This window comes from Gavia stellata, chromosome 5 (assembly GCF_030936135.1).
Source record: "Gavia stellata isolate bGavSte3 chromosome 5, bGavSte3.hap2, whole genome shotgun sequence".
NCBI lineage: Eukaryota > Metazoa > Chordata > Aves > Gaviiformes > Gaviidae > Gavia > Gavia stellata.
The window spans coordinates 60,813,308-60,841,141 of NC_082598.1; the positions used below are offsets into that span (position 1 = coordinate 60,813,308).

The following is a 27,834-nucleotide window of genomic DNA, read 5'->3' on the forward strand; positions in this document are numbered from 1 at the left end:
TGGGATATGGTTTAGTGGGCATGGTGGTGTTGGGTTGATGGTTGGACTTGATGATCTTACAGGTCTTTTCCAACCTTAGTGATTCTGTGAAGGTACAGCATGGCTGTCACACGTGCACAGTGAGTAACCCTGGTCGACTCACACCTCCCAGTCAGCACGGTAGAGCAGTACACAAGGATTATGTCTAAGTACATCTGCAGCAGTACATGGTTTGCCAAATATTTGACAGCTTGAGGTGCTGGGCATATGGAAAAATAGCTGATGGTCAAGAAGGAAAAAGCAAAGCTATACCTCATTACTTTTCGAACAGGACACAGGAGCAATTATTTATTAAGGCTGTAGAGGACATCTAACAACCTGGCTGATGAGAGTGGTCCTTCAAAAATGCAGACAGATACTCCAGTCTCCCGCTGTAAGATAGCACAGGTAAGCCAGGGTTCTTGGAGAGTTTCCCTATTTGTGAAAAAAAAAAAAAAAGAATTTATGTATCTCATCAGCTCGTGGAACTAGCGATAACTGCATCAAGTCCCACTAGGAAACTGTGGATTTTCCCTTTCCACTGGTAAATTTCTAGCGCTGGAAGATTGCAGATGTGATCCTGAATCTTCCTTCATTTCACCCTTAAAAATGAGCAGCATCTTCAGCCTTTTACAGTACTTGCTACTGTTGGGTATAGAGGGAGGACATTGTTTGTACCCAGGGGCTTTATTTTACAGCAGTTTTGAAGCTGTCTGTGGATCTTAGACTTGATGATCTTACAGGTCTTTTCCAACCTTAGTGATTCTGTGATTCTGTGATCCGAGTTGCTTTCTGCAACAGAAAGTCCTGGTGAAGCATGCTGATATCTTACCTGTAATCCTTCAGTGTTGCTTCCCAGACTGTTAAATGCCACGGCTCTCCTTGTCACATCTATCTGTATGACCTTGTCCCCAGGATGGCTACGGAAATTGCAGGAATGCTTTAGAGAGACAGTTGTCAGCCTACAAACAGCATCAGCTTTTTTTTTTTTTTTAAAAAGCAAAGATAATTCTGACAGCTGGGTGTAACCACACGGTGGTTGTCCTGACATTGTTTGCAAGCTGGTCACAGTCATTCCTGACTAGGAGCTGTTAAACTGCAACTCAGACTCCAGAGGTGTTGAGTGACATGCTGTTGTCCTAATGCGTCAAGCAACAAGCACTGTCTTTTGGCAGCGTGAGCTTACGTATCGGCTCCTGTCAAGGTGTTAGAGTCTACCACGGCAACCGTCTGCTTTGGCTCTGCTTGTCCTCAGAGCCAAACTACTTACCGCTGAGTTGTCACATGCTAACTAATATAAGCAGCAAGCCTCTCTCCTTTCTGATTTGCTACAGGACAGGGGAAGTCTGCGCCTTGCAAACTTCACACAAATTAGTATGCTCTTCCCTGCCAACAGTGCTGTGCAGAAGCAATTTTTTTACTTTAAAATGCTTCTGTGTCCATGTTGGTGTGATAAAACAAAGCATGGATAAACTGGGGTGTGCCAGCCACAGGGAACCAGGTGGAAAATGCTTTCTTCGCTGGGAATACAAGTGTTTCACCAGAAACCACAAAAGCATTTCTGGAGCTAACAGTACCATTTTTCCTTGGAGCTCAGGTTCAAAAGCCTGTTCCTTCTCAACTTGTTCCAGGTTGCTGTGTGGTATAATACCATCACAGAGATGGCACGCACACATCTTTGTCTGTACTTCTTTCTGGAGGTTAACAACGGAGGTGAGCGGAGGCCTGGAGCTCACATGGGCTCCATCCTCTTGCGTGCGGCAGGATGCCCTGACGCTGTGCTGAGATTCATCGACTTTACGTCTGTGGGCAGCCCACTTCCCCTACGGGTGGGTTCTGCTTTCTCCTCAGAGCACGAACTCATGGCACGGAGCATGAGAGCACAGGCTAGATCCTAAAAGGGACCCAAGCGCTAGAGCCCTCTGCTCTGAGGCAGGTGGGTCCTGGAGAGGTGTTCAGAGTCCGGTGTTGAGCTACCAGGGCACCCTGTACCTGTGTAGGGGGGGCGGGTGTCTCAGCGTGGGGTGCTTACCTGGGTCTTGTCCTTGGAAGTTATGCAGGGACTCAAGAGCCTGATCTGCTGGGCGTCCTCTGGGAAGAGAGGGGTAGTCCGGAGGCAGGTCTTTCTGTGCCTGGTTTCTGGAGCCTTATCGTGTTTAGGCATGAGTGAAAGGGCCGGGTTGCTTAACTAGCTTGCGAGGGAGCCAGCTCTCGCCATTCACTGTGGCACACGTGTACGTGCCACCGGGCTCCCCATGGAGCTACTGCTTACCGCCATTCCGTCAGTATCCTGTGGTCTGGCTGGATTTCCTGACGACAGGCAGGTTTTATTTCAGGGTATGGGGTGGCTCTGGGTGTGAGGATGGCAGGTTTGATGAGGTGATAATCTTGAGCGCGCAATCCTGCTAAATTGGAGGTAGTAAGTCAGCGTCGTGTTCACCTCAACCTGCCGCAAGCAGAACTGCCTGGCCCAGCACCGCTTCCCGTGCTGGACAAGGCCCCAGCCCTAGCAGAAGAATGGTCTGATCTCAGGTGAAACTTCTTTCTGATCCTGAGGTATGAATAAAGAGTGGGTTTTCTTGTCCTGCCTTAAATATGATAGATTTCCTGTACTGTTTTAAACAAGACTAGTGAGGAGACCCTGGTCTCTGATGCAGCCTTGGCAGAAATAATGGTCAAAACATGAAACAGGGTCCTCACCCAGGACAATACCCAAACTGGGGTAGGGTCACTTCTTCGTCGAGGTCCTTACTGAGAATGGTAGTAGTCTGGGGGCAGATGATTTATCTGTATAGGCAGAAGAGTCTAAACAGGAGAAAAAATTAGAAAAAAATAAGAGCATTTCAATCTGATGAGCATGCTTGCCTTTGGTTTTTAATTTTGCTGCATGGAAACCTTTTCCCAAACATTTCAAGCTTGAAAAAACCTGGCGCTGAACAACAGTTCTAATGAAATAAATAAAATCCTCTTTTGTTCGCTTGTCTAATTCCAAGTTTTCAGGAATTCTGCTGTTTCTCAAAATCATTCTGCTTTGAGAGAAAAATGTCACAAGAATACTTTTTAGTCACAAAGTGAATGTAAAAAAAGACTGATCATTTTTCTTTCAGCTCAAGAATATTTTTGTGCTGAGCCTGAATATTGAAAATGTCATACTTAATGGCAACTTTTCTGAAAACTTGAAAGTTTGTGAAAGAAGGAGGTTATGCTGACAGATGTTTCAGAAACCTAATTAATGAAGCCCTGAAATGAAAAAGACTGAGAACATTTTGGCTTCTTGTATGAGAAGAACTAACGTAACATTTCAAAAGTAATAAAAGACCAATCATCCCAAGAACTTCAGACAAAAAAGAAGTATTGTAAAATGGGAGTTAGGCTTCTTTTTGTCATTGTAAACTTTTTAAACATATCTCTGGATAGAACTGTCTGAAAGCACGATTATGTTTTGCGACAGTTATTGAGGTTTCAGGATTTTTGTACGTCCTACATTAGCAAACAAAACCTTTTGACTATTTTTCTGTTGAAATAGCTCCTTTAGGAATCTGTAGGTGTTCTAGTCAAGGTTGTTCTTCCCTCCTACTGGTCAGAAATTATTAGAGAGACCAGATTGTTCTGAACCTCAAAATCTTTTTGTCCAAATGAGTAAATCTTTAGAAGTGCTTCAGCGTCAATGAAAACTGCATATTTGAACAACATTTTGTTTTCCTGAAACTATTCTGAGTGACTCCAGCTTCATCTTGCACGTAACAGTTTTGCAGAAAAGAAAGACGCATTTAATCTCAGCTGTAAGAGCATGGATTTGCCCATTCTGTACTGCTGCTGTTTGTGAAAAATGGCTTTGCCTTACTGTATTTCTTTTCATCATCCTCACTTAGTGGCTGATCAGCTTCCGATAATGGGTTACTTGATCTTACCCTGTGAAATTACAATCCATTATCTCGTCAGGATACGTTCTAGGAGGGGGATTAAAAAAATGCTGTCAGTAATACATATACTTATTTGAAATTAAGCGAGGACATGAAGTAAGCTTACACCGCTGCAAAGTACAGGGTATCAGCACCTGTCCTCCATTAATCCGCTCAGTCCCCTCTCTTCATACTGTGAAGTGGCATGATAACATAAAGCCACAATGAAACACATGGAAACTTTTTGTCTGTCCATGCTTTGAGGACTCTCATCCCCCTAGATGCCGCTTTCTTGCTTGCTTTGCTGCTGGGCATGAGTATGGATGCTGCGATTGACAGGGAGCTCATCACAGCGGCTTTCCTCAAGTAAGCAATGGCACATTACAGCGCCCAAAGCCTATTGTGAAACCCTGAAATGAAAGCAAACATTTGGAAGCAAGTTTCTAACCTTTGTTAACTGAGATGCCATTTTATTAGGCAGAATTGATGATGCAGCAAGGGGACGTCACACCATATTAAGGTCAACGTACGGAAACACTTGTTGCCATTGAAAGGCAAAGGCTGCTTAAGGAGATACTAAAGGGTGAGTGTAATGCTGTAGGGAAAATTCTGTAGGTAAAGGTCAATGGAATTTTCCTTAAAAGTAGTTCTTGGACAAGTTTGGGCATCATTTCGTTGACTGCTTTTTAATACTGCTTTCTAATCTTTGCCTCAAAGAAACAGTGGGGTACAAAGCATATTGTCGGTGTAAGGACTTAAACACGAACAGTGTTGATCTCCCTGTCTCGACTGTCTGCAAAATGCCAAGAATGGCTTAAAAATCATAGACTTGGTTTTGAAAAAAAAAGTAACTTTGTTTCTAGCCCTTTTGAGGTCAAGTTTTCAGACATTCCTGCATGTTTCTAAGGGCTACACTTAGCTAAGTGAAAAAGAATAACAAAATATATAAGTAAAAAAAAAAAAAAAAAAGACATTTCACATAGCATTTCACATAGTCATCTACTTCCAAATGCCATGTATTTAGGGGAAAAGACCATCGCATCCCTCAAAGAATGAGAGTTAATAACATCAGGAATTTAATTTAAAGAAGAACTGAAAATTCTCAGCTGCACATCTGTAAATATACTATTTATTGTCAATAATATTAAAAGATTGATCTAGCAGGTCACCTACAAAGATTCCTTTGGGCCTCTTCATCACCAGGAGCATCTCCTCACGCTTATTCTATGCTGCAATCCAACAGCTGTCTTTTACAATACATTCTGACCGTCATCAGGGTTGAGCTCTGTATCATGCTGCACTTATTTTGGTAGGTGTGTGTTTGTGTGCGACGGGCTGGGGGTGGCGGTTTCACTTTGTGCTTCTTGCAGATAGAATTACCGTGGCTGGCTGTTGGCTTTGCTTATTTCTCTTACCTCTCTCGTGGGTATCTGTGGGGGATAAAATAAGCGCCGGCTTTGGATTTGATTTGCACTGTGAATTTGCTTCTAATTGGCACCACCCACACCAAAGTTTAAAGTCAACATTTTCAGTTTTCAAAGCCGGACGGATAAGCCAGGCTACTGGAGAGGGATTTTATACAGCTGGCAAAACTCCATTGCTCTGATAGTCAGTGGTAAAAACTTCTCCTGCAAGGGGACGAGGTGGGCACTGGAGATCTCTGGGCCCTGCTTACAAGCTGTTCCTTGGCCTCTCCCTTCTCACAGCCTCTGAAGGATGTGGCCTGAGGCTCGTGGCTTTTGGCCGTGTCACGTTTCCATTGTGCGGCTCATGGGCTCGGGAAGGCTGTCACCCTTTGCTGGGGAGACCTGCCAGTATGGCTGAAGGGGAGGAACTTTTGCCCTGTCCCTTAGCACTGACGAGGTCTAGTTCTGACCTCAGCATTATTTAAAATAGCTTTTTAGGGTTGTTTTGTGTTACTGAGTCAGTGCACTCTCCTTCTGTGCCTTTCTATCCTGTCCATTACTTATGTGTTAAGAGATTCAGCTTCACGTGAGAAAAAAAAAGCACCAAGTAGTTTTAGTAGTAACACTGCGGAGCTTCTTCTAAGTGGCTTTTTTGGTGTGTGTATGCACATGTAGGTAGAATATTTTAAATTGATTTTGAGACTGCTAAGGTAGGTATGTGCAGGCAAAGAAATCCCAGAGGTTCATGCAGGGTTTTGGTTTTTTGTTTGTTTTTGTTTGTTTGTTTTTTATTTACCATGCAGCCTTTATAAATAGTATTTGGGAATAACGGTATCAAATTCCACATAGTATGCACTGCAATCTTAGATCTACATTCTTCACTTCTAACAGCTGGGCTCACATGCTTAAATTTCTACTATGCTTCAGGAATGCATTCTAGTTGTTACTAATGTGATATGGAGAATATTTAAAAGCATTAGCCCCCAAAGTAATCTGGTAAAACTATTCCTAAACTCTCAGCCAGATGAAGCCAGGAGCCAGACAAACGAATTACTGTTAGTGTACAATGAGTACATTGTGTCAGGTTCTTAAATCCTGCCTTGGACAGCTCAGCAAAAAGAGGCTGAGAGCATAGCTACAGTCCTGCCTGGCTCTGAAAACACGAAATCCAAGATTGAAATGGGGAGATGTGGAGCAGCGCTGATTAGATCAAGCACAGTACTAGGCGTCCGGGCTGCACAGCTGCTAGACACGGGTGCTGCGGCCACGAGGCATGGTACGTACCATGTGAACGTATTGGTTCGGACCTCCTTTAGCAAGGGGATCTCACTGCTTGTTTGCAACGCAGCTGAGCACTGGGTCCCAGTGTCTCTCCTTCCCCAGCAAAATGAATGGCAGAATCTCCAAAACTGGGACGCTGAAGTGAGTATGCGTGACCTTGGGAATCGGCTTTGCTGTAGGCTGTGTGACCTGCGGTACCGAACTCCACATACTTCGGGCTCTGGAGTCTGGTGTCTTGGGGGCATTGTTCGGTTCTTTGGCATCGCAAAGCCAGTGGGAAAGGAATAACCCTGCTTCCAGCAAGCATTCGAAGTACGTGCGATAAAAAAGCGATGTGTGAGGGGCTGCTGACAAGCATCTGGACTGACAGAGATGACCCTCTCCTGCTGACTTCACAGTCGACATTCTGCAGGCTGAAAGGAGATGACCAGTTCTCTGGGGGAGGAGGAGTACAATACATGTCCAAGGATGAAAAGGAACTTCAGAAGCGCCTTAAGGCCCCAGCTGAGATCTTGTGAAATCCCTTTGTGCCAGGCTGTCTGAAAAGTACACAGTGGAAGAGAGCCTCACCCAGAGAAGGGATGTGGAATGGGATGGGAAAAGCAGGGAAAACAGCAGTTCTCTAACAGCTCACGGGAAATCAGTGTCATATGAATGCTAAGTCTTAGTCCCTGCCCAGCACTTTGTTACTTCTTCTGTCATGACCTGCACAGGTTGATGCTTGTTTCAAGATATTGTATTAGAAGGGTGCAAAAAGTCCACTACAGGTGTTGCTTTTGTTGTGAAACCACCAGCAGCTCAGTTAACCAGAAGTGATGGCCCTGCTGCGTGCTTTGGGGCCGGGATCCCCTCCCTCTCAGAAAAAGTGCCTTTCAGACGCATGGCTTAGCAAAATGCCTGCCCTTGCCCATCTGCAAAACGGCTCGTGTCAGCCAAGTGCCAAGTGAGGAGAGGAGGTAGGGCCACAGTTTGAGAAGAGTTATGCCCATCCTCGTGGCCCCTCGAAAATACCGGCCCCTTATATGGCAGGAAATTCAGTGCAAGTTGAAGCTGTCAGAGATGATTTAATTCTTGCTGAGTGCTCTTTGACTCCTCTCAGAGTCCCAGAATGAAGCTGAGGTCAGGGACTCGGTGACTGCTGGCTACTAGCCCTGCCACAGCTCCGGGAAGCTGCTGTGCCAGCAGCTCCTACCCATGTCGTGTGGATCAATAAATCTCACCGCAGGACTGATTGCTTGTACCCGCGTGCTAGGACTCCCCGTCTCCAGTGTCGGGGACTGAGATGAGGTACAAATAACTGCATTGAAAGGGAAGATGTGCCTTTTGGCCAGTAATTAATGTTTCCCTTCTACGTGCACTTCTACACAGAATGGGCTGAATTACTTCACATCGAGCCAGAACATCCAAACCCATTGATGACATTTCAAGCAAGTGCAGCGCTTGTCACATTAATGGCAAAATCTCCACTGCTTTTATGCATCTCTTTAGAGGTTAGGTTATCAGTGGTAACTCTATCCCTGATTATTTTTGGTAGAGTAGCTCTCGTCCACCTTCTCTGCGAGTAATATGGTTGTTGTAGATATGGTGCTGCAGTCTAATCCTAGACCCATAATTTAATACAGTGAGGAAAGGGCCAGTCACCTTCAGGGAAGCCCTACTAGTTTGTGTCAGCAAAGTCTTTGGCTCTGTAAAGATCGTTGTTTATCAAGATATGGAAATTGCATATGATCAGCTTAGATTGAAAAAATAAAAATATATTTTTGTAAGCATTTTCCTGGAATTGGTTCAGATATTCAAGTGTCCGTTGGTCAGTAATAAAATGCAGATCATTTAAATGCCTGCAGTAAATTAAAAGCTTTTTTTCAGAAGCAGCAGCTCAAACGTTATCATTTTAAATAACGTTATAAATATACCCACAGTAAAGACTGCAACACCAGTTCCTTATAGACACAGAAATTATCCATGATTATCAAAGTCGTTCGTTTGAATTGCTTTTGAATTGCAATAAATTTAGAAATTTATTAATATATGCTCTTACAGCTCACTGATTCACAGATTTTACGGCTAAAAGGGGATATTTTATCAGTTTGTCTCATCTCTTGTACAGCAGTTTATACAGTTTCCTTATAGTGGTCTGCTCAAATAAGTGTATCTTACACTTGGAATTTAGGACGGGGATGTTCTGTGGCCTTTACCTGGCTGTTTTAAGTAAGCCCCTTACGGGCAGCCCGTCACTCTCCACATTCTGACTAGTTTATATCAAAATTTCTGCTTGCTATATTGACTCCACTAAGGTGGTGCTTCCTTGCACACCTTCCATCTAAACTTGGAGAGAGGTGTACTTCTTTGACCGCAATATAATCTTGTTCAAGCCTAACAGCATTGTTTTTTTCTTTAGATGCTGACTTGTTTTGCATCAATGGCAAGACACTAACTGATTTCACCGTAGCTAAAACGTAATCCTTATTAGTATTAGGCGACCAATATTCTTATACACCTGCATTCCCACACTCAGGACTTTCCGCTAACAAAGCCGGTGAAGGCAATCAAAGGCTGCGTGACTGCATCAACAAGTAATAGGGACTTTTCTCTCAGACCTTAGCTACACAGAAGTTTGTCAGGTCGTATGGAAACAAAGCACCTTAGTTACGAGTTGGGGTTAGCTTCTTCAGTCCGAACAACTGGCTAAAGAATCATAAATAAATTAGAGTAGCTCTCGGTATTGCAACTATTTTGTCAGTACAAACGCCCGTTCACCCCTGCTAATTCGCCCTTTCCTTCTCAGATGTCTTTTCCGTACGTCTATAAGCAGGACACGTTTCATGTATGCAGGCTTGATTCTCCAGAACTTAAGCACATCTGCAACTTGGTGTAGTGTGGATTATCCCATCAACAGCGACTAGATAACTTGTACATGTAAAGATGAGCGTATCTGTGAATATTGTCAGGAGAGGAGCTTCAGTTTGGAAACTGCCTTATTTTGGGGGTCCCCCTCACTCTCATTTTTAATTCTTGCAACAGCTTACCAATGAGTTTGTCTGTTATTTCATAGAACTTCTTGTCATGTGCCTCTAGACAAGATGTGCTGACCACTAAATTTTCTGTAAGTTATAGCAGAATCAAGGAAAAGAGACCTGTTGTCTCCCACCCTGGCTCCCAGAGAGGGTGTTAGTTGTGTCATCACTTTTATCTTGTGGAAGGTTTTTTTCACTTAATTAAATTTCCTTAGTGTCACAAACCTGTATGATTTTTGTAATAGCGATCATAGCTTCCCTGAGGTTTTACCATGTAGAAATGTATTCAGAACTTACTCTGTGTCTCCGCTGGAACGAGCTGTCTGCAGAAAGCCGTGGTGCCCTTCAAACACTAATCCCAGGCAGCCCAGGGAAATTCAGGGAGAATCTCAGGATGGAAAAGTGCTGCTAGTTCTATTAAATCCTATAAAAAAGTCATACAAGGAAAAAAGAAGTTTAAACAAGGTTTGGGGAAGCCCTTTTAGAGAAAATCTGTTGTTTTAAGTAATCCTTATTTTTACCATTAAGGCTACGTTTCTTTTGCTGCAGACTTGTATTGTGACAATTACTTGTCAGGAAAGAATAAGAAAATAGTAAAACGATCCAAGCCCTGAATTAGTGCCTTTGTGGTTATAATTTCCTTGACTTCAGTTGAGTTTCCCTGGCAGACCTGCAAGGAAAGCTCTACCCCATTAAATAACAGAGAGTCCCTAGTAATAAATACAAGCAGGTATGAGAGCCTCTCTATATTTGCAGGCAACCCCTAAATTTTGCTGATGAGCTCCTGGCATTTTGTTAGTAAATATTTCTCCAATAGATGACAGCTGACATAATTTTGTAGATACGCACGAAGGGTGCATACATACACAAATATATATAACATATATCTGTATGCATACCTATACATATGCGCATGTGTGGACACTTTTAAACACCTGTCTCAGTAGATAACAGTGGAATTTGCTGCATTCATTCCTGATTCCTTTGGGGCTCTGGAATTTCAGGGTCTGCCTTCTTCTCATGGGGAATCTCTAGATGCGTTGCTTCAAATGCTGGTTTAAATAAAAAGAAAAAGCAGCAGCAATACGGCACATCACAATAGCAGGTTAAATATAGACATGGACTACAGAGCCATTGTTTTCACGCCTGCTAAATACGACAGTACTCTTAAAATGGAATGCCACTTGACCTTTCGTGTCTCATCAGTCTGTGATTGTATTTAACTGATGCGGGGAGGAAACATTTTCCCCCTGGAACTGTCCCCTGTTGATATGACGATCACTACTGCCGGGTCACAGGATGCACAGGAGGCAGAAACCCAACGCTCCAGAGCACAAGAGGGATCTTGCAGCTCATGGAGAAGCTCTGTCCATGTCTCACAATGACACACGCTCTTTTTTCAACTTCTCTCAGCTTGTGCTCTCTGCTGGCCATCTCAAATCACCACCAGTGCTCAAACATTCAAAAATCACTTACTTTGAAGTGGAAATTCTTGATGTGCAAAGCAAGAAGCAGATCTGCATTGTGGACAAGGTGAGTGTATTATTCCAGCATGCTGGGGCTGTGCCTGGTTCACACGGTGCCACTGCAGGGACGCTGCTTTCGCTCTGTTCTGGTCTGATTCTGTAATGGAAATACTTTCGTTATTTTCTCTGGGAGATACTCAGAACTTCTCGTTAGTCACAATCCTTGGCTGTTATTCTCCAGGATTTTTACAAATAATCCAATAGTGGTTTCTTTTAGAACTCCTGGCTGCTCTGTGAACTCAAGATATGTCCTTAGGCTGTCTCTTGACACTTAGATCACAGTGTTTATTTTAGAGCGTGATACTTAAATGTCTACTTCAGAATGGATATTCAGTTTTAATACATTTGCAAAGCTTAGCATCTCTGCAGTGCTGTGGGTTCTTGTTGGTATCTAAATGTACTCAGCTGTGCCCTACTTATCAGATTGGGCAGGAACCTGGCAATTTTAAAAAATTTAATTTTTAAACAAAGGGTCTTAGCTAAGAGAGGTATATATACTTTTTTGTTAATAATGTGAATCAAAATATATAATCTACAGTCAAGTTGTATAAGTAGGATGAGAGGACTGGGTGGGAAGGAAGTTTATAAGACAGTAAACAACAGCTGAAAAAATGCTTCATAAATATTTTCATCACAGTTTTTGTGGTTCATTGTCCCTCAGCAGAAGAGCTGGTCTCTTGCATGCCACGAAAATGGGAATCCTAATCTATTTAGACTATTTTTCAGTAACATCACAGAGTTTTGAGACTTACTGTTTTGCTAGAAAAAAAAAAAAAAAATTCCCTTATCCTCACCGGCAACAGCTGGAACCGGTGGATAAGTTTGCTTTAAATATTTAATTTAATGTCTTTGAAATATGCAGGGTGGAATACTAACAGATTTCTAGCGTTCTTGATCATTTAAAGGGTGTTTTTGTGATTTGTATGCCTAATTAAAGGTAAATGTCTCATTTGTTCATTCTTAATGAGGCAAAATATTTTTTGAGATTTTTTTAATCTAGCCAAAGGAGAAACAGGTACAAAATGGTGAAACAAATACGATAACTATTAACACCAGTTCTAATGATAGTGTTTGCATTATTTAATTTACTGAGTGATATTTATGCAGTTATTAAAAAGGGTCATCTAAATACTATACTGAATAAGGTTTTGATCCAAAAAAAGACTGAGTCTGTTTCTTATCTTAAGCTTTCCTGTAGCGTCATTAAAAGAAATATATTAACAGAAACAGAATGAGGCCAAGAGCCACATTTCAGGAATCCTTCCATGATGCATGGAAGAACGGCAGTCTGCTGGGACAATAGCAGACCTGCGTTTTAATCTTCATTCTGAATTATGATGAGCCTGAACATTTCCTACACCTTCTCCAAACCACAGACTCTGCCCCTGTAGCAGTGGAAAGAGAAGTACGAGTCGTGGTTGCGAAGTACTCTCTGTATAGAGGTAAAACACACACAGAGGAGCAATAGCAACTGTAAACTGAAAGCATCTGCTCAGGAATCTATGTTCAATTTACATGGCAAATGGCCAGCAGTAAGGACCTTTATATATATATATATTTTTTTTTGGCACAGTACCAAGGGGTTGGTGCAAGTATAGTGCAAGGCTGAGATTTCCAAGACTGCCTAAATAATTTGGATTTTGAATGCATTCACCTGGCTGTCCAAGTCCCTTAATATGCTGTGATAATCCCTTCCGAAGGCAACCCTGAAAGTACAGAACTTGAGTCCCTTACTTCCGAGAACACTTGTTAGTATTGGTGAACTTCGTTTCAGTTGGTTATTAGAGCAAACAAGAGACCATTTTACCAGATTTTGCATAATATTCTGCTTAATTAAATATAACATTGATACAGACCCAACATGACAGTTCTAATGCCTGTTTTCTCTTAGCAAGATAATTACGATTAGCTTCATTTCTCGGGGTTGCATGTAATGATTACTTGCCAGGATTTATAATAGGAGAGAATAGGAACCATTTGAAGATCTGAAAATGTATGTATTTACACTCTTATTGCATATTGCTAGTAGTTCAGACTATTATGATTTAGCAAACAGATTTGTAATATTCTCAGATTAATAAATCTAAAGGGACCAACTATATTAGAATGGCAGAGAGAAGACCCCTTTCTTTCTCCACCTAAGGGAAACTCAGGCAGAGTGATTAGATGATTAATATATGTGGTTAAATACCAGTCACTGCTTCTTAGTTTCTAAGAGACTCTTGCGTATGCATATGAATCCTACTCAGATTAGTGGGAACTCTGTAAAATCTGCAGAATGATGATACATCTAACTAGTTTTGGTATCTAGAAAGAAAAGATGTCTTGTGCTCAAGGCAGTGTTGGGGATTGAGGTGTGTTCAGCTGTGTGGTCTCGAGCAATCAATTGACATCAGTAGGCTTTGGATCCAGCGTAAATAACTGTGAATTAATGCTTTGTCTGTAAAATGAAAATAACATTATCTCCTTTGGTTTTCTTACCCAGCTTACACTGTGGGGAAGGATCAGTCACTTAATATTAAGTGAGCTGAGTGGTTACTACAAGGTCCTGATTGTCTTTAAGATTGGCTTAAAGGAACAGAATAAATATGTATTTGCGTGGTTTTCAAGCCTGTAAGATACATTCACGTCGTACTGCAGGCTTTTCCACAGTCAGGAAAGGCAGAAAAAAAATACTGAAAGAACATAGCAGAAGAGGAAAACCCCAGACATTTTGTCCCATAGTCATCCTCTCCAGGAGCTGGGTCTTGAAGAAAAATACCTGGTCTTGCAAAACTTGAGGTAAATTCACAAGAGTCAGCAACACTGGCAGTTCATTTTAGACATGCGTACTTTGAGCATAAAATTCTTTATAGCAGTATAATTTCTTTTATTTAATATTGCCAACCAGCTCTGGGGACTTTCTCTGCTGCGGATATGACATTATCCAAGTAGTTTGGTGCACACGAGCTTTTCTAGCAAGTTACTTAAACAATTTAAAAGAGAAATAATAACAGCATGAGATCTTTTTCCCCAGATTCTCTCTTGGTACAGAAATTAATTCTGAGGTGCGATGTCATGGAGAAGAGGCTTCAGATTTTGGGGAGGGGGAGAGAAGGGAGGAAACACAAACCTGTCTCAAATTTTTTTTTTCCAGTTAGTCTACAAAATGTCCCCAAACTACTACTGGCAGGACAGCAGGCACCGGCGATTTGTAGACTGAAGGGTGCTACCTTTGACAGTTGGAAAAAGGCTTCAAAAAGGAGTTATTAGGGAAAGCTAATTTAAACCTAGGCTACAACCCCGGCCATCTGTCCTTAAAAGCAGTATAGAAGTGCTCAGAGGAGGTACCCTGGGACCGTAGTCGGGTGAGCAGAGGTATCCGCACTCGGGTGTGATGGCAGCAGGGAGACAAAAGGCACTGCGGTCTCGAGGAGATGTGGGAGCGGCCTCCTGCTCTGCGCACGGCCCACGAGAGGGCAAGGGCCCAGGCCTGCGGGTCAGTTTGAAGGACAGAGCCCTGGGTCTGTCTTCCTTCCTTCCCCCCTTCCTGCCTTCCTCCCTCTCTTCCTCCCTTCCTTCCTGTCTTCCTTCCTGCCTTCCTCCCTCCCTTCCTGCCTTCATCTCTTCCTGCCTGCCTCCCTTCCTGCCTTCCTTCCTCCCTTCATGCCTTCCTGCCTGCCTTCCTCCCTCCCTTCCTGCCTACCTTCCTTCCTGCTTTTCTTCCTGCCTTCCTTTCTCCCTGCCTTCCTCCTTCCCTTCCTCCCTCCCTGCCTTCCTCCCTCCCTTCCTGCCTTCCTCCCTCCCTGCCTTCCTCCCTCCCTGCCTTCCTCCCTCCCTTCCTCCCTCCCTGCCTTCCTCCCTCCCTTCCTGCCTTCCTCCCTCCCTGCCTTCCTCCCTCCCTGCCTTCCTCCCTCCCTTCCTCTTCCCTGCCTCCCTCCCTGCCTTCCTCCCTGCCTTCCTCTTCCCTGCCTCCCTCCCTGCCTTCCTCCCTCCCTTCCTCTTCCCTGCCTCCCTCCCTGCCTTCCTCCCTCCCTCCCTGCCTGCCTTCCTCCTTTCCTGCCTTCCTTCCTTCCTGCCTCCCTCCCTTCCTCCCACCTTCCTCCCTTCCTCCCTTCCCTGCTCCCCGGGGCGGCAGGCCGGGTCCTCACGCCCAGCACGGCTGGGCTGTACGCAGAGCATCTTGCCTGACCCAAGATCCCTCTACGGCCCGGGAGAAGATTTCTCCGAGCGGAAAGGTGTTTGCCCAAGCAGGCAAAGGCCGTACGAGAACTGGTGGCTGAAAGCCACAATTAGGCAAATTTAGCCGAGAGGTTTGGTCCATGTTTTGAGAGTCAGTCAAGGGGTGAGATAGGTAACAGTTGGGCATATTGTGGGTGAATCTTCAGACATTTCAACGTGCAAATCGATGCCGCATTTTTTTAAGACGTTCTGTAGTTGAAATATGAGTCGTACGGGTTTCTTGCTCAAGAAGAAGTATTCAGCAAGGAATAAATCTCTTCCTTGGCCAGTGTAAAACAGCAGGCGAGCCTAGATGATCACAAGTCCCTTTTTTCCTCACAATTTATTCATTTCTATGGCAGAAATTCCCGTCTGTCTGTAAAGAGGAGAGGGCATGTAATTAGTGAGTTCTTGTTAGAAATACTTTCAATGAAAAAGAGTTCTAAAATGTCTAAGGATTTTGGCTCCCATATTACTTCCAAAAAGGCATAGAAAACAACGGAACGTGCACAATTCATCACGTCTTAAAAATGAAAGAAAATAATCCCTTTTTGTATTTTTTAACAAATAATCCACATTTTTCATCATCAGCCACAACTTATGAAAAATACATAGCTACTCAAAAACTGGTTTACTTGTACATTATTCCAAAAGCCTGATGTAGGTTAGTTTTAAAGTTATCGATGTGCAGTGATTTGATTTATAAATGCTGTTAAAGGCAACTCATAACTGTTTCTGTTCTAGCATTCATTGTGTAATATTTTTTTCTTCAAATTAACTTGTGGTAAAATGCATTTTCCCACAAACATAGTGCAACGTAATTAATTTTGCATGAGTCGCTTTTAAGGTGGAAAGTGTTACACAATATAGTTTTCACAGAATAAATCACCTTTGGGGAAACTGGCAAAGAAAGCTTTTTCCCATCGAAAGCCTCAGAGCTCAGTAGTTCCGTGCTATACCATTTTGCAAGCTAAGCTATAAGCAGAGGTGCGAACTCAGGTTTTGGCTGCTACGCAGTGGCCCTCCTTTCCAGACAACTTCTTAAGGCCTGCAGAAGAGAGTTTGCTTCCTAAGGCGTGCGGGACAGAGCCTCCTTTCTTGCTGTGCTGCCAAGACGATGGAAGCTGCTTTCCGACCCTTCCTTACACCAGTCTTCCATGCACCCCATGCCCTCTCCCACTGAAATCTCTTTGGAAGACCCACTTACTGGTAGTTAAACATTTGTGGTTAATGAGATACGTACTGTAGGAACATTTAACTATATGTTTGTGAGCGTAGACGTGCCGTGCAATGCCTACAGTGAAAGTCATGTGAACATTGTTATTTTTCTTAAATTAAAGGACCCTTGCATAGGGCTTGTCCTTTTGTTACTCATTTTTGTCGCGCCCAGCATAACACGAATCTATGCATCAATCCAGTCACTTACATCTACAACTCTTCTTGCTGTTAAATATTACACTGTATATGTGTTACTACATCTATTGCCAAAGATGAATTAGGGCTTATTCTGATGACTCTGAAAGGCTTGTCTGTCTCTGAAGGAGTTCACAAGCATTTTTGTTTGTAAAGCACCTAAAATAGTAGCGTCATGCTATGGCTTAGCAATACAATGGATTCACAAAGGCACGACAACAAAATCGGATACAGGCAGAAATGGTTTCTCCAGTATCAGAAATCTATTCCTCTCGCCTGTTTGTTGCAGCTCTGTCAGAGAAAATGAGCAGCCAAGAAGAACACTCATCACCAGCTCTCTTTTGCATAGTCATCTCTAGCAAATAAAAATAACTTCTCACATCATGACTTGGAGGTTAGACATACTGCATTCTTTTTAGGTGAGCAAATACAATCATTAAAGCAGGCAATGAAACTCTGCAAAGGAACTCTTTGCGGTACCAGGACATTGCCTTTTACATCAGAATCTTCTCTAGGGAAGTACAGTAAAGAAGTTCTTTCCCAGAAAAGAGATTAATATTTTCATTGCCTTGTATAGTCTTTTTTCCTGCAATTTTAGTATTTCACTTGTCAGGATTCTAGATTCTTCCTTGTGGAGAATGAGCAGAACCTCTGCGCTTCCACAGTGGCCTCATTTCGTGTATAGGATTTTTAAGATCATCGTCTTTCTCATTCAAGCACTCTGTCATTAGAGATGTCCTGCCGCTGATGCCAAAGATGCCCAAAGGGACTGAATAACCAGCTATGTCAAAGGAGGGGGCTTCCATGGGAAGAGCACACGTTGGCGCTGTGTCCCACAAACCAGGCATTCCCGCAGCAATACCGGTGAAGGAACACAGACACAAAACTAGCTGGAGGTCGGCTCATTGCTGTGGAAGTCCTCTTTTTTACTTCCTTTTGGAAGGAGGATGTCGTTGTGTCTTTTACCGTATGTTTTCACAGCATCCAGCGCAACAGGGGTCTGGTCCCTGCTGGGAGGCACCGCAAGAAAATACGTTACACTTACAAACATGTTATAAAGTCTACAAGTTTTCTTGCCCATAAGAATTGAATCTTATGCCTACCCCCCCAGTGCTGGAGGTGATGACAGTAGTATTTTCTTCCTCAGTTATTAGTTACACTTGGTAAAGTAGGTAAACATATTCAAATTCTGTTGAAGCAATGCATTACACTCATTTCTTCCTACTCTACTAGAAATTCACATCATTTTAATGTCAATATAGCTGCAGATAGTTTCAGATGAAAAGAGGCAACTAGACATATTAATTTCTGCTTGCTCTTTGCTGTCACCATTCTTGTTTCAATACGGCTTTTTAAATAGAATACCTGGAGAAATAGCCTTTGATTTATCTAGAAGAGAGGGACTGGGGAGGGGAGAAGCTGGTAACTTTAAGGCATTTAGCATTTGTAAAGGGGTAATTTAAAGAATTACAGAAGCCACTACAGAAGACTAATGCTTCAGCTGATACTAATTTTCAAAGCTTAGAATTGCCTTTAAATGACGTATTTGTACATCTCTTATTTTAGATAGAAAAGTCTAAGCCTGGGGGGAAGAAAGAAAAAATGAAATATAACAAATGGTCCAAAAAATTTAAGCTTGATTCAAAGTTCAGCAAAAACAAGAGAACGAATTCTTGAGACGCCAGTGGTGCTCCAGTCCCTTCAGGAACATAAACCATTCTGGCCAACGGTAACAGCCAACTATGCTACATATTGCCAAAAGTGTATCTGTAGAGGCAGATTCCCAGCCCATTCCCAGAAAGTGTCCTCTTTCCCAACAAAGTTATGAGGTTTTACCCCAGCTGCACACTTGCCTTATTGCATCAAAGACAATTTGCAGATTATTGCACATTATGAACGTACTGGAGCAATAGAAGACCATAGTGAGTTGTAGGTGTTTTATTAGTCTAACAGTTAATCAGCACAACCCATGATGGAAATTTAGGTGTATAACGGCATCTCATATAGGCATTATGGTAGCATTAAAATACTCCTGCCCATGATTTATTGGTCCATCAGAGCATGCTTCAGGTTCTTTCTGAAATCAGACCTGTGATTCTCCACAAAACACCTGAGCCATGTAGTAATGGATCTATAAATATCTAACAGTATATATTAATGCTATCATTGTAACAAATCTGCCTACGTTTATGCAATTTCGGATTTTAAAAAGTCCTTAAAATGCGAGCTTTCCTTTTTTAATACACACAGCTCTTGTGCTACAAGAGAACAAACTGTGGCAGTCAGAGAATCTGTACCAGAAGTACAGCAAAGCAGCTCTTCATTGCATTTGGTATGGTGCAAAGTGCTTAGATTTCTAACTGACCTGATGACGTTGAATTATTCTCATGTATCGCCCTCGTTTCCCATTCCTTTCTGCTTCTCAGCTTCATACTTGCCCTCAAGGACCACAGGGTCCTTGCTGTCTCTCTGTCTTTCCCTGCCTGCTCTCCCCAACGTAACTTTGGACCTACTGGCCAAATTTAAATAAATCTGAAGGAGAAGGAAAAAAGCCTCAAAAGATGACTTAGTTCCTGCCTGTCTCTGGAAGCTGGTGACTGGGTAGCATGGTGTTTCAGAGCAGGGAGCACAGGCAGAGTGCTTTTCCTTTTCATACTGTCCCCCAAATAGTTTGTGACCATCCTGTGCTAAGTCTTGGTTGAGTTTCTTGGGTGTGCTGCTGGATTTTAGATGTTAGCAGTTTGCATAGGAATAAAAAAGCAAGCATAAATCTCTACAGCCATTTGATAGAAAAGGGAAGACGAAGCCAGAGAGATTTCACAGCTGAGCTATATAATTAATCTGTGCTAGGACTGGCAATCAAAATCCAAACAAAACTCCAACTTCTTCCTGAGAAGAACTGGTCAAAATTAGTTGTTTGGTTGGGGATTTTTGTTTTTTTTTTTTTGGTTTTTTTTTGGTTTTTTTTTAAGTGCATATCCCAAATGTTGTTTTCTTTGTGAGTTGCAAGTTACAGAGAAGACAAATGAGTCTCGAATTTTTGTTGAGGTAGAATTTGGGAAAGATTGTATTACAAATTAGTTTTGGAATCTTTCAATCTGTTATGACACAATAAATATTTCATTTCTCATGCAATTTATTTGACAATTTAATAGTGCATTTGTTTGCATATTATTTCCTATTGGGTTATTTTCCATGGCATGAGAGCCGTGCGTTATATTATTTTACACTATCATGATTGATGTGTCATAAAATAATGCAAAAGTAATGAAAGTTCCATACCAATGAGAAATAAAAGAAATGAAAATAGCACAGCAAAATGAATTTTCAGCACGTTCCTGAAGCAGGATTTTTTTAAAAAAAACATTTTCTATTTCATTTTTTAAATTTGTAGTCCACGCAGACTTACACATCCGGAGTTTTGCCAGAACAATTCCATTTTCCTGGCAGAAAAGTGTTGTGACAGAGGCTTCCTGACTCGTTTTGCTGTTACGCTCCCAAGGTGAATACAGCAACCTTACTTAGTTCCCTTTAACAAAAGGTCAGAAGGCACGGCGGCATGCCAATTCTAGGCAGATTTGCTCAGAAATAGGTGAACGTGGTGAATTCTGTAAATTGATGGATGGCCTGCACACCTTCTAATGGACTGCATTCTCTTTACTTCCACTCTCATCTTCGGCAGAGGGAGAAAAAGCTCCTTCTGGTGTCTGACACTTTTTCAGAAGATTTCTTGCAAAGGGAGAGGATTTTTTTTATAGAAGTACCCAGCTAGCAGTACCAAACCAATATAACATCTTTCGCGACAAACTTGGCTAGTGTTAATTGACATGACTGCGCCCGGGAAGCATGTGGTTATGTGTATTCTTTGATAACTTGACCCACAGTCACTGGGAATATTAGTCAGTTGGATTATCTCCTATGCCAAAATTCACGCGACCACATAATAATCTCGGAGATTACTAAGCGATACAGCCCCCTTCTCATGTATACTGGAACCGCTTGAGCTACAGCCATAGTTCTGAATACCTCCAGTTTCTGGGAAGACTGGCTTGAGATCTGCGCTAGCTCTTTAGCAGGCAGTTTCCTCCAGTCTACCGAGTAAAATATTAAATTCCATATAAAGCCTTTGTGTACTTGCTGACAACATTTGTCTATATGTAGTTAATTCTACGTCATTTCCACGGTGGGCTCATCTATTTATATCTCTTTGGACACGCCAGCATGCTGGTTCACCAGGCTAACGAGAGAGCAGTGTGGGACACACTGAGGGAGGTTACAGTAAAACGGTACCCAATTTTTAATACTGTCTTTGAAAATTATCAATAAGAAAAAGTAACCTGATCTAGAAGCCAAACTCACAAGAGAGGGAGATGAGTTAGAACAGGTCTTTTCCCGATGAACTTTCTGTGAAATGCTGCTGATTTCTGATAATGCAGCGCAGTCCCAAAGCAAGGACAGGGTGCAGAAGCAGTAATGATGAAGCAGATGAAGTATTTGTCGAGTGCTGAATTTGGAAATTACCTGGCTTTCCCATTAGCTGGTTATCTGTTTTGGGGTCAGATCCTCAGCTGCAATAAGCTGATGTCACCCTTTTGAACAAATTTAGCCTGGCTGAAGATGGGGCCGTGTGTGGTTAATGAGCAGCCGGAGCGGCAGAATTTCTGCATTTCTGCAATTATGGAAAATGACTGCCTGGTGGGGCGTAGGTGACTCAGCAGCGCGGTGGTACTGACATGTCACAAAGAGAAAACACATTCAAAAGGAAATGTTGAATGAAAGATCACTTATTTGCTAAAATCCTATTATTCAAATTCTTATTGATATTCTGCTGACCTCTAACCCCTAAAATCATTCTTTAGTGCAGGAACTGTGATGCAATTACATACAGATCACCAGATTTGTTATAATTCCTTGACTTATAAATGTGAAAGAGGTATGAAAGTGGATAACTATCTGATTAGCTTGCACTCACAAAAGACAGTATTAAGTTCCCATAATATCTTTCACTTAGTGCTCTTCCTTGAGCCATAGCCTAAGTTACTAATACGGTATTTTAAATCTTAAAAAGAAATGTGATGCTTTGTGCATTGCTGCATAAAGGAAGGATAGAACTGAAATGGATGACCCAGAAGGTCCTTTCATTCTTGAATTCCTAAAAAATGAAAAGTTGCCTCGAATGGAAAAGTAGAAGTAATTTTTGCTATGAAGGTAGAGGAAAAAGAGGATTTGAAGTTTTTAAATCGTCCATTTCTGAATGAAAAGTGTAATGAATGCAACCCACACCTATAAAATCTGCATTTCTTCATAACATTTTTTTTTGTGACGAAAAAGTAGTCTTGAACCCTACACATGATAGCAGCTTACTGGAAAGTTAACTATATTTAAAACCTGGTGTTAGACTACAAGTTAAGAAGTTGGAGGGAAAACTGGCTTGGCCATCAGACATAGAAGGTATATGCCAGGTAAGAGGTGTTTTTACAATGACATTCATCTTGTTTTAAATAAACCAAGGGTGGTCTTTCACTCTTGTTTTCCCTTTGCGTATTTGAAAACTGCTGAAATAGAGGAAAAGGAAAGTTATAACACTTTCAGAAATAATTTAAAAGAATAAAAGGAGTGTAAGACTAATAATTATAGTGAAAAGTTCCAGGGTGTTTTATTCAGTTAGCACAAAGGGTAATAAGAGCAGAAGCTGTTCCAGTCCTTACAATTCTTTAGCTCGTATTGATGTACAATGAAAAGAACAAAAGATAATTAATGGTCTACGAAGAGGACGCTCTTAGTAGTAAGTTGATGTCTCAGCATCCATCTTCACATTGATCAATATTAGAATCTATAACTTCACCGGTTGTTTTATGAGGTCTTTAAAAAAAAGGACACAGAATTATCAAGATCATAAAAAAATGTATTTCATTCTTTTGTGGCTCTAGCCTCATTATTCTGCCTCGGAAAGGACACTGCCATTCCTCTATGTCATAGCCCATCCCGAAGAGGAAGCTATTTGTGTTATTTTTCAACTTGCGATCTGTGTAGTTTGTCTCAGGTGGAAGGGTCCTTCTCTAAGCCAGCTGGCCCATAAACCAAATGTCTCCCTGCCCTCCCGGCTGGATGCATGCTCCAGGCCTTCCTCGGGTGCCCGCGGCCCGCTGCGACTAACCGCCCCGGTACACGCTCTGCCTGGGCTGGCGGGGTTTAAACCAGCCTGAAGCAGCTTGGAGGTACTCGGGCATGGCAGAGCTCTCGCTAATGAGTTCTGCCTCTCCCACGGGTGTTGTACAGAGCACGGTGTCCCCCCCCAGCCGCAGCTACATGGTTCGAGCACCGGCTTTGGGTGTAGGGGAGGTGGTGCGTGATGGGTCACGCCACACCAGGTGGATGCACTCACTGGTTCCTCTGCTGCAGCAGGCCATTGTAAGCACAGATCCTGGCAGGCACTCTGTAACTTTGAAACACCTAAGGTGCATGCATGGTTCTATAGGCAGACCTAAAACACAAGCTTAGACTAATTTTTTTGATAGCTAAACTTAGGTGATATGAATCTCAGGTTGAAAAATGGGAGAGGGATGTAAAGGTAGACTTGCTAAGAAGGGCTGGACTAGAATTTTTGCACTGATGGAAAGCAGCGCTGCCCTGAAGTCGAGACATACTCGGGAATGCAGAGACCGTGGGCTCCGTTTTGAGCTAGCACTGCTCTGTGAGTGTGCTCAGCTTAACAGTCTTCCAGCTTCCCTTGATGTAATGAGACGATCAGCTTTCCAGAGCACAGGTTGGCCCTGGCTACTCTTCCCCAGAACACGGCACGATCTCCTGTAGGGATGTCAGCCCTGCAGTAACGTGGCTTATACTGTATTTAGAAAGCCGGATGATCCTCCATCGCATCGGAAAAGACCATCCTCGTCCTTGAGCTGGCAATGCCAGCTCTGAAAACCTGCCCACCTGCCCTGCGCCAGGACACACGACAGATTTCGGTCTGCGGTCTTGTGTGCCGTGTGATCCTTGCCAGCTAACAGCACTTGCATCCGTATCTGATGGGTTCTGGGCTCCAGACCTCCCAGGTGTGAGATTACAAGGTGTAAAGAAAGCAATTCCAGATATTTTTAGAGGTTTTTGAAAACATATCCCCCCGCCCATCTCCCATATTCAAGCCAACAGCGGTTGTATACATTAAAAGAAAAGGCACATGCAGACAATGGGAGATGCGCTGTTCTACTGGATGTTGCGTGGAATGACTTAAGTGCAATGAATACAGATAAAATATTTTCTTCCCTTTTTGAATTGAGAAAGATAAGATGGCTTCTTCGATTGTTCCCCGTAGCTGGGAAGAAAAGGGACCCAGCTGGCTTCAGGAACTCCAAGGGCAATGTCCCTTTCCTGGCCCAGTAATGTTCAATGTGGTTTGGGTGCAACGCAGACCTTGGTGATGCCGGGGAGGGGGAAAGGGTATGTCCTTGGTTTTAAGGACTCCAGCCCCTGATCTGGGCAGAGTTGGCATCACTTAGCAGGTGCATCAGAGAGACAAGTCAGGGTTTAAGTCGAGGTTCACTTACAGCACTTTCTGCAAATAAGGACTTTTCCGGTAAAACCCTCTGTAACTGTGGAAAAGAAAGCGTTCTTATCTAAACCCAAAGAAAAAGCTAGGAAAAATCTGAACTTTACATACACTTTAGCACATGTATCATTTTACAGCTTTAGATCGATCATTGAAACCTGTATTGAGCTCTCTGCCTGTTCCTATTATTACTGGAAACAAGTTGGTTTACTCCTGAGCACTAACGGCACATATATTGTATATTTGTGTGGGGTGTCAAATGATATAAGAGCAAAACTTTTCTTCCTGTACGGATCTGTTGCTTTTGAGTCAGCAATTTTATTTTCTTACATGAGTATTTCTCCAGACTCAGTCTTTTCAGCAAAACAACCTATGTTTAGGTGCTGACTTGATCTCTACTAGCAGGATTCCTTATGTTCTTCTCTACTTTTTACAGGTGGTTATTGTCACAATTCACTAATATCACTCATAAGTAAAATAGATAGATAGATAAATATCACTAATTACATTTGGAAGAAGTGGGGCTACAGGCTAAAGATGGTGCCAAGATCCAAGCAAGGCTCAGTGAGTCGATTAATGCTTAAGTGTATGAGTTCTAACTAATTCAATGAAAGAGGAATTGGATTGCCCAGCAAATCCCATAGAAATCTTTAGGCGCGAAGAGACAGGCAGGGTTCTGCAGGGCAGAACTGTTGGGTTCCTGTGCAACTGCCAAGGAGGCTGCGTCAGGAAACTGCCGCGTTCTGGTTAGACTTAGGGAAGCTGGAGGTGCTGTGAACCAGCTGATGAGTGCCCAGACGGGGAAAATAGTGCCACAGCTCTTTCTCTACCTCAGCCCAAAGAAATTCTGCTGCTCCTCAAGATTTTGCTATATGTCACCACCACTTCATACTGGCATTAGCCTATGCTGCCCAGGTGCCTAAAGTCCCCAGGGAAGGTGATTTTCCGCATTCTGCTGTCTGACTGCAGCAATGAGGTCTCTTGCTAGAACCAAAGCAGATCCCCATGGTGAAGACACAGTCTTAAATGAACAATATAGAATATTAAACCAGTGTCAACTGCAAAGGGATGGTCTTGTTAAGACCAGACCCTTGCCTCTTGCCACCTCAATCTCAACATACAACTCCCTGAAGTGTTCCGTTGCCTTTCCTTGTAAATGCAAGGTACTTCTAAGTCTTTCGCTCTAGTAAATCCTGTGCTTCTCAGATACTTTGTGCAAAGAAATCAATATACATAATAAAATAGAGCCTAAAAGGCCTCCAGACTGCCATCTAACACTGTGACACCTGAATTGCTTCAGCGCACGTGAACAACAGCATGCGGAAGCAAACTCATTTCAGGCAGAAAGGACAGAACCTGCCACCTTTGCTACTGGCCCCTCAGGAAAACCCTTTCATATCTTTAAGAGCCAGGCCTCAGCATTCTTGAACCTAACTTTAAAGCTAAGCCTTCAAGTTGTCCCACTGGTTTGATCTTGGGGGCAGTCACTGACTCAAGCAGGGCCAGATGCTTTCCCTCTTGACCCTTGGGATTTTACCCTTCCGTTGGCCAAGCAGAGGTGGCCCAGGTAATGCGTAAATCAGATGTGGACAATCCTTAATAACATATCACCGTGTGAGAGCAAATTTGCTCATTTGCTTCATTATTGCCTAAGGAACTTGCAGACAAACTGAATCATCTCTTCATTAGAGGAGGGGAGAAGGGATCCCAGGGTGAAGAAGAGAGAAAAATTAATCGGTGTGCATTTTGTTTTCTTTTCCAGGTGCCTCCATCATCTACCCTTCTTGATGTGAAACACAAATTTCACAAAGCATGTGAGTACTACGGCTAGCAGGCTGGAGGCATGGTTAGAGGCCTTTCAGCTTGGAGAAACTGTCAAATTTATTTTTCATGAAATCTCGCATGAAAGCTGAGACTGGCTTGACAGCTCCGGTGCTAAATAAGAGCAACGTTTGGACTAAGGTTCTGCTGTAGCTATCACAGATGTGAGACGCTGGAAGGAGAGGACTGCATAATTTATCACTGCCAGCCCACGGGGGGCAATACTCTTCTACCCTCTTTTTAACGTTACACAGTGTCAATTCAAGACCACAACCGCATTTGCCCTCATAGTGTTATGTTAGATAAGCTTCAATAACATGAGATTGCTTCAAGCTGGCCATAAACAGACCATGTAGACGAAATAACTACTGTAGTGGGGAACACGAGCGCAGAGTGATTAAACGACTTATCTGGGATCGTGGAGGCAATCTGATGGACTTCTCAACTGACTCAGCCATGTCCAGTTCCTTAATGGTCAGGGCAACCTCCCTTCCTTCTAGTACCGCTTTTTTTGGTTTTCACATCCACGAGGAGGGGAGAAAATAGTGGGGGAGAGGGTAATTTTTGCACATACAGATTGCAGATACGGACCTTGTACATGAGAAGAGATGAGAAAAATCACATTCAAAAATCCCTCTTTTCTTCCTGCAAGAGAACAGAGCAGTTTTGCTGGATGCTTTCGTTCTGCCTTCTCCTAGCTACACGCCTCCAGCCCTTACTAGAGGGAGGTGGTTGGAAAGGTGGGAGAAAGAGCAATGATAGTAGCTAAGTGCCAAAGTTTGATGGCATTTACCGTTATCCACTGAATTGCTGGTCAGGATTTAGAGGAGTGGGGCCAAATGTACCTGAAACCTATAGGATGTATACATGTGTAGAGTTCCGAAATGCTAAAATACTGCTGTATCTGTGTTTGTAGAGATCCTGACTGTGCCACCCTTGCTCCTAGACTGAGAAATGTTTCTCTCATTCCTGTCTGTGGGAAGTAAAGTGCTACTTGTGATGAGGACTGGTAACCTTGGGTGTCACCCACATTTGAGATGTGCAGGTCTATGCAAGGCATATTACCTTGAGCTGGACTTCTTAGAACTGCAAAGGTATTTAGTTGAGTAGAAAAAGATGCAACAAAAATTGAGGGTTGGAAGTGAAGGGCAGAGAAACTCAAATTAGGAATGAGGTATTTGGTTCCAAGAGGCACGACGGTTTACTGTTGGAGTAAGCATCTTAGGTGGTGGGCTTTCATTATTTTTACAAAAAAGGGTGTATTCAACTAAAGGCTAGATGCCTTTTGCAAAAAAAAAGCTTTAGTCAGACACTAATACTGAGTTCGGAGTAGAGTAAGTAGAAGAAATATGCTTCTCCTCTGTCCTTAGAATTTTATGAAACACTAAACTTGAAGGCTTTTGTGGTTGCACAAAGGTTCGGTTGATGAAGCAAAAGGCTGTTGACCTGACTGCTCCAAAACTACTTGTTTTCACTCCCTGTAAGGGCTTGTAAAATGCAAAATGGTAAAAGTTCAAAAACCCCAGAGCTGGATATGAAACGACTGAGTGCATATTTTAATATTTCAGTAAGAGTATGTCCTCCCATCAGTTTGTGAAATGCAGTGCATTTCTGCCTCGACCCTCTCAAATCAATTGAAACTGGATTTATATTGATGCACCTTAAATCAGTTGAAGATCACTGGCACAGAGGTTTATGCCAATT

At 42.7% G+C, this 27,834-nt stretch overlaps 1 protein-coding gene and 1 long non-coding RNA gene across 6 annotated transcripts in view; one reads left to right on the top strand and one right to left on the bottom strand.

Annotated features, from left to right (window-relative positions):
- Positions 1-382: 382 nt before the first annotated feature.
- LOC132317106 (uncharacterized) lies at positions 383-10,044 on the bottom strand. Of its 5 annotated transcripts, XR_009484000.1 has the most exons (6): positions 9,919-10,044; positions 5,094-5,350; positions 2,291-2,823; positions 2,051-2,164; positions 851-938; positions 389-453 (listed from the first exon to the last, which is right to left on the bottom strand). It is a non-coding gene; the product is annotated as an uncharacterized LOC132317106 (long non-coding RNA). The 5 variants fall into 5 exon arrangements; XR_009483999.1 differs by having other exon boundaries at positions 383-410; positions 2,051-2,823; XR_009483996.1 differs by having other exon boundaries at positions 2,051-2,823.
- An 822-nt stretch (positions 10,045-10,866) lies between these two features.
- Positions 10,867-27,834, top strand: part of TECRL (trans-2,3-enoyl-CoA reductase like) — a 70,859-nt gene continuing 53,891 nt past the window's right edge. The window contains exons 1-2 of the mRNA XM_059817494.1: positions 10,867-11,154; positions 26,072-26,123. Coding sequence (XP_059673477.1) covers positions 10,921-11,154; positions 26,072-26,123 — 286 coding nt within the window. The 5' untranslated portion in view covers positions 10,867-10,920. The remainder of the gene's footprint in view (positions 11,155-26,071; positions 26,124-27,834) is intronic.